This window comes from Hetaerina americana, unplaced genomic scaffold (assembly GCF_022747635.1).
Source record: "Hetaerina americana unplaced genomic scaffold, ioHetAmer1.1.p SCAF_41, whole genome shotgun sequence".
In the NCBI taxonomy this organism is placed as follows: Eukaryota; Metazoa; Arthropoda; class Insecta; order Odonata; family Calopterygidae; genus Hetaerina; species Hetaerina americana.
The window spans coordinates 1,504,224-1,516,917 of NW_027286997.1; the positions used below are offsets into that span (position 1 = coordinate 1,504,224).

The 12,694-nt window shown below is 38.2% G+C and overlaps 1 protein-coding gene across 1 annotated transcript in view; it reads left to right on the forward strand.

Moving 5' to 3' along the window:
• LOC139692777 (uncharacterized) overlaps window positions 1-12,694 on the forward strand; it is a 111,583-nt gene that overhangs the window by 80,267 nt on the left and 18,622 nt on the right. The window contains exons 11-13 of the mRNA XM_071591057.1: window positions 1,254-1,418; window positions 8,152-8,427; window positions 10,568-10,754. Of these exons, the coding sequence (XP_071447158.1) occupies window positions 1,254-1,418; window positions 8,152-8,427; window positions 10,568-10,754 (628 nt within the window). The remainder of the gene's footprint in view (window positions 1-1,253; window positions 1,419-8,151; window positions 8,428-10,567; window positions 10,755-12,694) is intronic.

Sequence of the window (12,694 nt, forward strand, 5' to 3'; positions counted from 1 at the left end):
TGCGACCTTTACGTATTCCAAAAATGCAAAAATGTAATGAGGGGACATCACTGGGAAGAAACGACGAGAAAACTTACAAGCTTAGCTGCCGAGGACTTCCAAAGGTGCTTTAAGCATTGGAAAAGAAGATAAAAAAAGAGTAAATAGCAACGAATGGAGAGTACTTTGAAGAGGACAAAATCGATGTAGACTAAATTTTGCAAAATAAAATTTTATGGCCTCAGTTTGCGTATTTTTTGGGCAGGGTAGTACAGGGTACATTTCAAAAGTAATGCAAATATATTTTTAATAATTTATCGAGCAGATTTTTTTAAACGCTAAAAATTCTTCAAAGTACTGTCCTTGGGCCTCTACTCATTTTTCCCAGTGGCTCTGCCATGACTGGTATGTGCCCTGGAAGGAGTCTTTGGGGACTTCTCACACAATGTCTTCATCACAGCTGATTGGATCTCTTCTATTGACAGAAAACAGGTTCCTTTTGAGGCTGCCTTAATCCAAGGGAACAAAAAGAAGTCTACTGGGGCGATGTCAGGACCTTAGGGGGGATGGGGCAGCATTGGCACCTGGTGTTTGGCCAGGAACTCGCTGACTCATGGATTTGACTCCTCGGTTTTTAAAAATGATTTCTAGTGAAATTTCACAAATTTGTTTACAACTATTTATTTCAGTAGCTATTTTTAATACTTCTGTTAATGTTATGTAGAAATTGGTAAGAAGTGGAATATATAGAGTAGGTGCTGAAGAATTATTAAAGTGCTGTTTCGTAAAGTATTGAGGTATTTACGTGGTACTCGTTTAAAATTTTTCATTTTTAGTTAAACATGATCCCTCATCACCAAAGAGAATGGTACAGAATGAGCAGTAATAAGATGGGCATCAAATTAACTTAGGGTTTAGTTATCCTACCCACGTTATAATTGCAAGCTGTTATTGAAGCTGAACCTTGTCTGTGTAGTACAAATTACTGGTTAGTGTGTTCATAATTCCAGACCGCATTAAAAATGTAGCCACCAAAATCAACCATTGTCATTTTTATTTTTTAAGCACTCTGGAATGTCACAATTTTCTGTTAGCCTCTAACTTGGTGTGAGTCAAATGTTTAAACTTAATAAAGTTTTGATTAATTAATGATGTGAGGAGTGTGGACTCAGTGTGTGTGTATGTATATATATATATATATATATATATATATATATATATATATATATATATATATATATATATATATATATATAATCTCTCCAATGTTGCAGACGTTCAACCAGTCTGGGATGATCACCAAGTCCAAGGCAAGGCGTCTCCTGCTGCTCAATGACCTCCTCGTGTGCGTCTCGGTCACACCAAAGTCATCGGATGACTTTGGAGGCGGCAGCGAGAGGCTGGCCCTCAAGTGGGCACAACCAGTCACGGAGATAGAGGTGATTTGATAATCGGGATGATAGTTTGGTGGGCACCGAGGTGTACCAGTCTGCTATTTGACTGTGGAATCATGGAGCTTGTAAATCTCATTTGTTGGCTGGTAGAGTTCTGTGAAATTAAATTTAATGTTGAAACAGTAAAATGTTCTCTCCCATCTCAAGACTTTAAACTCCATTTTTGGAAACCTGCTCAAAGAGGGCGTTCGTTGTTTTACAATGAGATGTCATTGTTATCATCTTGGTTGACAGATGGAGCTGGCGTCGCCAGACACCTGCGCATGGCTTACAAACAGCCTTTCGTAGAAATTCATGCATTTTATTATTTGCTATTATATGCCACCAAATGAAGCCCTGGCATCAGGAAATGAATAGTGATGTGTGTATGAATGAAAAACATACCATTTGCCATAGTAACATATTTATTCAACAGATAAACAAAAACAAGTTCAATTAAAAAACAGCATAAAAAAATAATTTAAAACCATACCTTAATTTTCAATGCATATTTTCACAATAAACTTCTGTGAAAGGAATACCAGTTTTTGGCTGGTAACTCTTCCATAGATGCTGCCATATTTTATAGGTACTGGGTTTGCAATTGAGGAATAATATTATGTTAGATTGTGGCGTGCAAAAAATATTGGGCTGTATTACTTATCACGTCTTAAAAATTAAGTATGTTGTTAAAAATGTGTTTATATGTATGGTAAGAAATCAAGACATCTTAATAAGACAGGCAAAGCCAATGTTAACCGTAAGCAGCAGGACTGCAGTAGGAAAAGTAATTTATTTAGGAAAGTACAATGTGAAACCTTTCGAGTTAAAATATGATAAAAAAGAAATGTGAGTGAAGTTTAATTCCAGCCATAACATGGTTGGAAAAATAGAACGCTCCCGCCAAATGGCTTTCTGATGTGACTGTTTTAAAATGTGGCACCTCATAAATTGCGCGTAAGAATGAATAAAATTAAATCCAATTTCAAACCAATGTCTACAGGACATTGGGTACGGCTACATTTAAAATCATTGCGGACATATATACCCTAGGAACAGCTTGTAAAAACTAGAGAAATCAAAGGAACTGAAATTACTTCTGAAAAGCAAATATGAAAGTAGATAATTAGTGTAGACTGTCTGAAAGATATAAACAAAATTAGAATTGATTTTTAGTGTAAAATTGATAGGCCATGTGAAAGTGATGAATTGGTACATTTTATATAGATCTCTGTATACGTCGGCAAGAACTGAAAGGAAACGATTCTCTATATCAAGTTGTTGGTAGTGACACCCGAAAAACTGAAAATGGACTGCTCCAGACATTATTGGGGTTCACTAAATAAGGAAACTGTATTTAATTTACCCTAAACATAATTCGATCGCTACCAGTTCGATGCGTAGTCGATGCCATCAGATAGTTTCCACGATAACGTACCCAATGATGTCACCTGTGTGTTGAAACTAGAAATGGTGGAATAAAGTTTAATTTGAAGAAGTACCAAGTTCACTGATTCAGTGATCATGAATTTCCACAAAGTGGGCCCCGAAACCTTTGAGCCCAGTATTGGGGTCATTAAAGAGGGCTAATTTTTCTTTTCCCCAGATTGATCCTCCTCTAGCTGCAGTGAAAAGAGGACAGGTTGGGTTTTGTTTGTCTTCATCTAAAAGGAAATATAAAAATAGCATCCTTTAATAGATTAGGGAGCCCAGGGGTAGAGCGATTGACTGCTGACCCGAGGGACCGGGTTCAACTAACTGGCACAGGGAAAGGCGCTGGCCCCCCTTATTACCCTGATGTGTGAATTTCACATGCCCTCAGGCTTAGTATTTGGTGAACTCTGCCATCACCTACCAAACCTACTTTCAGGTTGATTACTGTGTTCTCAAAAAATAAATTAGGGTCTGTATAAGAGTTAGTTACTCTTATTTCGGTCACAATGCTGAACCTCAGGAAATGTCTGCATTGCATGAACACCCACGTATGCATCTGATACCATTTTCTTATCACTTGCAATACCTTTTTTGTCATCATCACAATTCGTCTGCACTAGGTTCGATGTGTTGTTTTTTGAACAAGAGAGAGTATGTCCATCTGCGGATTAAAATCGTTATCCTTGGTATTTCTTTGAGCCTGGTTAGAAGCCAAACTGTTTATTAATGCCATTTTCAATGCTTCCCAGATTAGCTGTGGATTAGGGTTATGAGTAGCCCCACAGTTTTGCATGACAACATTTTAAATATTTCTCTATTAGGTCTTGAGTAAGGTTTCTTGAGTCAGGGTCCCAAATTTTCTCTGTTTTCAATTCAGCCAACTTACCATTTCTATGACAGCTGATCTTCCATCCTACAAAGTAGGGTGGATTACCTTTTTTGCTTTGCCAGGAACTGTCTTGACTGGATTAACGTTGGGGCTAATTTCCCCTTGAACCACGGAAGGACTCCAATTTCTCACTGCCAACTTTATCATTATCTTGTATTGGTTGCCCAAGCAATCAAAAGTAGAATCCAAGTCCCTCAGGGATTGTGCATGTCCAGCCTTTCTACGTCCGGAAACATCTGCAACAACTAAATGAAGAACCATATAATCCTGGAAAAAATAAGTATCATATAAAAAAGGAATTATTTTCCTATCTTACCTCTTCCAAGTCATGCATGGATTCCTACAGCATCATGATGACTAAATACTTGTGCCGCTAAGTTAACACATTTTAGGAACAAATGAGCCTATATAAATTAGGTATGATAATGGTTATTACTACCATAAAAAACCATAAACACAGTGATCAACCCGAAGGTCGATTTGGTAGGTGATGGTAGAGTTCACCCAGTACTAAGCCCGATGGCGTGTGAAGTTCACACATCAGGGTAGGGGGGCCAGTTCCTTTCCCTGTGCTGGTTATGGTTTCCCAGGAAGATATGGTACCCAAAAAGTCATATAGCTTGGGTGGAGCTGCAGGTGCCTAGAGACTTGCCCAGGAACCGAACCTGGAACCCTCTGGTCAGTAGTCCAATGCTCTACCCCCTGGACTACCGTGACCTGGTTATTATTACATCACATACAATCACATCACATATAATTCCAAACGGGAAATAAGTGAAACAAATAGTCAATCTAATGGTTAATTTCAAGCCATGATAGTGTAAAAATGTATCTAAGATTTATGTGAATGATAAAATTGAAGAATGCTGAGGAACAAATGAATCTCTAGTTCTATTTCCGATGGTATCATGTCAGTTTATCCTGCAGGCATTGACCATGTTACACTCTCGGAAGCACTTGATTATGTCGAATAGAAGGGCAGTCAACATGGGAGATTGTTGTCAAGTAAAAACACAAATTCAAGTAAATATAAATAAAATCATATTATAAACTACTATAAAGGCTTTACAATAACGCCGCCTGAGTTTGAATCTTGGACATTCAAGCTGTTGAATAAACAGCATTGTGACAGCAATCCACCTGCAAAATCTTTCTAATATATAAAATGGCTAAAACTTGCAAGAAAATGGAAAAATTTCCTATTAAATATCAGTGAATATCACTAAATGAGTCAATGTATGGCACAAAGCCAATTGGAATGGAATTGGAGTGGTATTACAATATTATCAAGGCAAACTGTAAATGAAACCAGTTTTTCACTAATTGATATCCTCATGTGTATCATATGATTCATGTACATACTACCTTGATCAAAAAGTTCCCGGAATAACCACCGTGTGGCGCTCCCATCGTTCCGATTTGAGTTCTGTTTTTTTTGTTAAATTGGTACATCTGTTGTTGATATTCCCTTTAAATCTTAGTGTCATAACTTGACATTTGCAAAAGTTACGCAGCCAAGAGTACATCTATCTCTGTGTGTGTTGGCGATTTTTTACAATTGCAGAAATGGATTTAAATTTGCAACAACGAACTTGTATTAAATTTTGCGTAAAAAACGGATTTAGTGGCGCACGGACGTTGGAAATGTTGGAAAAGTGTTTCGGCAACGATTCTCTAAAAAAAACGGTCGTTTACCAGTGGCACGAGCGGTTCAGAAGTGGTCGTGAGTCAATCGAAGATGATGAACGCAGTGGCAGACCATCGACATCGAAAGTCGGTGAAAAAATTGATAAAGTAAAAGAAATGTTGGTCAATAACCGCAAATTAACCATCAGAGAAATAGCGGAGGACTTGAACATTGCCAATGGATCCGCCCAAGACATTGTGGTTAATGATTTGGGTTTCCGTCGTGTAGCAGCAAAGTTGGTTCCAAAAGACCTCAATTTCATGCAAAAAAGAGACCGTGTTGACGTCGCAAAAGACATGATTTGCGAGGCTGAATCCGATCCCACATTCATCAAAAGGATCATTACTGGAGACGAGACGTGGGTTTATAAGTACGACACGCAATCCAGACATCAGGCAAGTGAATGGCGTTCACCAAATGAGCCGAGACCAAAAAAACCACGTCGTTTTCAGTCAAAAAAGAAGGCAATGCTGACGGTTTTCATGGATTACAACGGTGTAGTGCATCATGAATTTTTGCCAGAAGGCCAGACAGTAAACAAAGAGTATTATTTGGGCGTTATGAGACGTTTGCGTGAAGCAATTCGCCGAAAGAGACCAGAAATGTGGGCAGAAAACTCGTGGATTTTGCACCATGATAACGCACCGTCGCACAGTGCTATCATTATTCGTAATTTTTTGACGAAAAATGCAACAAATACCATCCAACAGCCACCGAATTCACCTGATTTGGCTCCCTGTGACTTCTTTCTGTTCAATCGAGTTAAAAAACCATTACGGGGAACGTGTTTTAGCAGCCGAGAGGAAGTAATGGAAAAATCGCAGGAAGCACTGATGGACATACCGAAAACCGACCGTAACTTTTGCAAATGTCAAGTTATGACACTAAGATTTAAAGGGAATATCAACAACAGATGTACCAATTTAACAAAAAAAACAGAACTCAAATCGGAACGATGGGAGCGCCACACGGTGGTTATTCCGGGAACTTTTTGATCAAGGTAGTATGAAATAACCTTTCATCATTGTTAGAGCTAAAAGTGATTCCAGAAATGATGGATTTTGGCAATGTGTTAATTAGGTCTGGATATTGTTACGCAACATACTTACACCCCAACTCCCCTTAAAAAAATTATCTTCCAGGTTCCACATCTGATTTTGGTAATTTTCACAAAAAGTTAAGACCAGAGAAATCTCAGCTTTTTTCAAAGTGAATATGACCGCCAAGATTTGTTTTGGAGGGAAAGTAGATCCCTGCGAGGAAGAGGCTGTGCGTTGAGGGGAAGGGGGAATGGCCAGCCTCTTTATCTTTTTTTGGGAAGCCCTCTTTTGCAGGAGGTTGGGGTCAAGGGCTGGCTGGCCGGTGACATCGGTGGGACTTGCTTAGTGATTGCATTCAACGTGTCCGAAAGAGTGATATTGGAATTGGCATCAACTGGGAACTGCTTTGCTTAATAAATTGATAATCAATTGCAATTTAATCCCAGTTAGTTAGCACCATTCCGCTTACTATCATTACTAATTAATTTATCATTGCAACAATTTTTTTTAAGTTATCATATCAAAGTCCAAAAAGGATCAAGGGGATTTAAGAATCTTGCATCAATTCTTTAACTTAGTGGAGGGCATTTGAATTCAATTGTAATTTCTGAGCTGAGTGCATGCCCCCTCGCATGGCGTAATAATGCAAATCTATTGACATCGTCATTCCTGGCAAAAAAAGGAAGCTGCAGCTGGAGTCCAAAGATAAATTCAATGTACAATTAGTTATTAGAGGACACTCAAGTTAAAAAGTGCAGTGGTGTATGCACAATAAGTAATTATTTTCATTTAAAGCAATAAGGTTTAAGGGCTGTTCAATTATTTCATTACATTTCAATATGTTATGCAAATTCCACAAAGTTACGCCTGAGACAACAAAGGTTTAAGGTTCAATAGAGTTTAAGGTTCATTCTTTGTTTCGATTTCTAAGTATTTATCATATGAAAAATTTGACGTCAACTGGTGAAAAAGGAGTTTTAATTTAAACCAAAGGTGAAACCTGGGAATTTGTAAAGTTTTTTCAATTTGTTGAAATAGTCAAATTCTATCTCCTCTACATCCTCGATGCTTACTGATCCTACCTTTTGATGGGCTACCACTCTTATGAGAGAGTGGAAGCCCACACAATTATTATTATTACAATTAAAATAGAAATCATAAATGGGAAATAAAAAAAATTTTTATTTGATCAATTTAGGTTGTATTCTTCAAGAAGTAAAGAGAACATTCAGCAGGAGGAATAAAATTTAAATAGCAAAGTTAAATACAGTGCTGAATGTGTGTAATGGTGTAGGTACAATTGGGAATCTTGTAATGCAAGCACCTGCAAAACCATTTTAAATTATAACATATTAAAATGTGCAGTATAATTTTGGATTCTCGATATATAGTTGATACAATATAAAGTAAGAATCAATAAATTTGTTCTTGGAAATGTAAGAACAAAAGTTATTAAAGACAGTGAATATGACCCCCAAGATTTGTCATGGGGGGAAAGTGGATCCCTAAACAATCCTTGAAAATTATGAAGGACTGTTTGTCCTGATTGTTTAAATTTATCTCTCTCTTTGTATGAACTCATTATTGACTCGTTTAGCAGATAATGTGTGAAGGTTTGCCTTTGCCTTTTGTGTGGAGTGGTTGTGAGAGAGAATCCATGTGGTTGATCACCATTGGTGTGTGCTGCAGGTGCTGGACTCGAGTGCATCGCCGACCCTGAGCCGATTGTTGGCAGCATCGGGGGGTGTGGGTTCGGGGGGGGGCAGTCGGGGAGGCAGCCTCAAGTCGGAGCGCAGCACAGATGGGGCATCTTCATCCACATCGTCTTCGACCATGTCTTCCCTGTCCACTTTCAACACTTTTGGAGTTGATGACCTCTGCCAAGAGATGAATGCCCTCATGCACGACTACGAGGTGGTCAGTCGCATTGCTGACCTCATCTCTTCTCTCAAGGGAACTTACTCGGTGAGAGACATTAATGGGATCACTTCAATCATGTTCGTGAATATCGATGACAATTCAGGGGTGTGAAATTGGTTGGTTGGTTGGTTGTGGCCCGGTCAATGTCAATTTTCCACCCCTGCTTGTCGGCAGCAGATCACTTCAATGATTTCTTTGGGGGTTGATTACATCCAGCCTTACATGATACATTTTGAACAACATGGAAGAGCCAAAGCCACGTGTTTATGTAGAAAAACATCCCAAGAATTCATCGCTACCCGGGCTGATGATGACTGCCTCATTCCTTAGATGGAATTTCAATTTTTGTATGCTATTGGATTTATCACCGAGCTTTTCATCAATTCACTTCTTTAACCCTCTTAGTGTGGTGGGGATTCCAGGGGTACTAATGAGAAGTGCAAAGGGTAATTTAAGAAAATGTATCACCTTAGGAAAAAAAACATTATGAAGTTATTTGTGTAGATATCCATATGCAGTTTTTTTATCTTAAAATAAAATATTGTAGTTAATAATGACGGTTTACATTTACATCATCTGAAAAATAAATGTAATTATTACAGTATTATAAATTAAAAGAATATTTTTTTATCAATAATATTTCGATTTTTAGACACAATACTAATATTTTTTTAAAACATTTTTCAATAAAACTACCATATTTAAATATAATAAAGAATCAAAAAGACTTGTAGAAAAAATTATAAATAAATAAAGAAAAACCAGTGAATTGCAAATTTTTTTGTCAGCCTCTACATAGTTCGATTTTGTTGAAAAGGCTGATCTCACTTAGTCGAATTGGGACTTTTCCCCTTTACTTGAGACTGCGGCAATGTGCTTACTATCTAAAGGCAGAAAAAAACGAAGTTCTAACTCACAGAGAACTGCTGACAATGTAATCCAATACACAGGGTGCAAATGATTAGATAGGATGGACAGCAAGAGAAACCAAAATGATTACAAAGCAGTGCTCTCTGTCCAATCATATCAACAGTCTGTATAAGCAGTTATATATCAACACCATGACACCATAACACATTCAAGAGATTACAGATGAATGCAGATTAGTAGCCTTTCAGTGGCTTTTCATAGTGGAAAGACCACTCAGAAAAAAAACGAGCAGACAATTAGGCTGAGCTTCCCGACATGTACAAAACTGAACCTAAAATTATAGTAAGGATTATACTTTTTGAGAAGCATTTAAAATTGCTAATGAAAAATTTAAAAATGTGTTGTATAATTGTAGGGAATTCACCCTATCGATAGCACAAAAACCATAAATTATTAAAGAAAAAACCATAAGTTACAGCAATTTAAACAATAGCCTACGCAAGAGCCTATATGTAGGCCAGCCGCACTTTTCGCCAGGGATACAAAAGCCAATATATATCGGCCCGCCGCACTAAGAGAATTAAAATTGCATTTTGCGGATTTCATGCATTCATGACTACTGTCTGATTAATATTTTTCTGTGAGAAATACCATTTTTAATCCAAAATACAAAATTAGGTCGATAGTCGCTTACCTAGAAAATTTCATTTCAGAATGTTACTTGTGAAGGGAAACACTCATTAATTTTTCCCTTATAAATTAATGTAAAATGTGCGAATGCATCATATTAGAAAAAATAAGTAATGTAAAAGGGCTATTCTAAGAAAATTATAAATTCTGTGGAAACTTGTACAACGAGCATAATTTGTGCTGCTATCTATCTCGTACAATGGAGCAATAGTTTTGCGAAACAATTTTTTGCCTATAAATTAATATCAATACAATAAGTTTCATGCCAAAAAATAAATTTTATAAAAGTTTTATTCAAAGGCAATTATATGTACATTGTTTAGGATCGTGTTTATCTTTTCTTACATCATGAAATAAAGCAACTAAGAATACAATTTCAGTTAGTAAAAACAAGAAAAAATCAAAATAAACTTTATTATTTATGATTTAAATGTGATTCTTTTTCATGGGAGCTCTGCCCAGGGTCTTTTTTTTTCACCAATGTTTCAAAATTTTGAAAACTGTGAATCAGCATAATCATTAACTTTGGTGTGAGTTATTGCTATTGCCCTGTAGAGGGGAAAGCAAAATTTATTCGGTAGGTTTTTTACATGGAGGACTCTTCAAAATGCTTTCTTGAATGCAGGAGGTGAACTTGGAGAGTGCAAGGCGGGTGCTTGTGTCCATACAGTCATCCATTCAGCATAAGGACGAGGAGATAGCATGGGTGGACTCGTGCTGCTTGCAAATAGCGCTGCGTGGCAAGTCTGGCAAAGAAGAACAGCTCACCTTCCAAACCGACAATCCAGCAATCAAGAAAGAGTGGGCCACGGGTGAGTGATGATGACTGGTGGGAGATAGTGGTCGAGGCAGTTGTGCTGCAGTGACAGTTCTGCATTAATCAACGGTGCATGTTCATTGTCCCATGGAAAAGGCCTTGTTTGCTTTGGGCATCACATCCTAGAAAACCGTTCAAGAGGTCTTTTAAACATTCATTTGCCAAGTTTAGGCCAAGCTTTATATGTCCAAGATAGAGTTGGCCAGCTGGACTCCTCTTTTGAGAGGACCTACTCCCACCCGAGGACTGACCGTCCAGTTACATGCATTCACTCCTCTCTCTCTTTTGCTCTCAAACAATGGATTAAGCAGCTATTAAGTTGAAAGTCGTGGGGTTGAAGCATTCGAGGGAAATACATGCAGCCTAGAATACCTCATATGAAGGGGGGTTCAATAAGTACCCGTGTTAGAAATGAAGAAACCAATTTTTCAAAATCATTTTTTTTAATTTTTCAACATAGTCCCCTTTTAGAAAGATACACTTCTCCCAACGTTCCGGCCATTTTTTTTAACCCCTCCAGAAAATAGGATTTGTCGAATTCCCCAAAATATGCCTCTGTCTCGGCGATAACTTCTTCGCTTGAGCTTTATTTTTTTCCCGCGAGCCATTTCTTCATGTTATGGAATAAGAAAAGGTCGCAGGGAGCCAGATCGGGTGAATACGGGGGGTGCGGCAGCAATTCATAACGTATTTCATGCAGTTTGGCGGCGACAACTCCGGATCAGCTTGTTGTCCACCGTGAGCAATCGCGGCACCCATCGGGCCGACAATTTTTTCATCGCCAACTTATCATGTAAAATACTAATTGCCGTTCCGGTCGACACACCCACGGCCTCTGCTACATCGGGCACTTTCGTTCGTCGATCAGCGAGAATCATGGCATAGACTTTTTGAATGATTTCCTCGGTAACCACGTCTGCCGGGCGTCCTGGTCACTCCTCATAAAAAACAGATGTTCGCCCACGTTTAAATTCGTTGAACCAACATCTAACTGTGGTCATAGATGGCGAAGTGTCCCCATAAACAGCATCCAGCTTTGCATTTATCTCCTCGCATTTCTTCCCATCCAAAAATAAAAAGCGAATTATGGAAGGATACTGCTCTTTTTCCATCTTAGCAAAAATCACGAAACACGTCTTTCTCAAATGGCTGCCAAATCCAAACTAGCCTTTAAATAAGTCTGAAATTTGTTTGATAGATGGCAGCACATGATGATAACATAAACTTCCCTCAGGAACGCCCTTTGTCGTCAAACACGGGTACTTATTGAACCGCCCTCATAGATTGAATATTTATGAGGTTAGCGTGGGAAAGTGCATTATTTTTTTCCATTGAGACGGCACCATTATGGCGTTTCAGCAATTAGTGAACAATTAACTCAGTGTCATCCATCCTCCATTTCACTGTAGTCCTTCTTCCTTCTATAAGAAATGAACCAATCAGAAATACTTGAATATTATATTGTTTTACTGTCACTCATTGACACAGGTGCTCCATTTATTTGATTAAAAATCTACACTTGAAGAAAAGCAAGTTTAGGGCAACCCGTGCAAAGACTGTGGGTAAACACAACGAAATCAAACCTCACTTGACAATCCTTTGGACACATTAGAAATGCCATTCCCTACCTCCCTTGCGGACAACATTGGTGATTCAGGCTCCCCCTTTGCTTCTCCGTACGACTTGGCTTGCGACCCAAGCTGCCCCTCCAGGTTTAGACATTTTTATAATCTATGGTGAAGAAAGGATTTCAAGATATGCTTTCATTTCCAAAAGAGAATATCCCTTTTGAGATTCCGGGGCATCTACATGTAATTAATAATGTCACTCCCAGTGTTGCTGCAGAAAAATTCGAGTCTTGGAGCCACTTACAGCTTCTTCAATGTCACATTCAGTGAGAGCAAGATTGTCACTGCTATTCTACCATTCAAACTG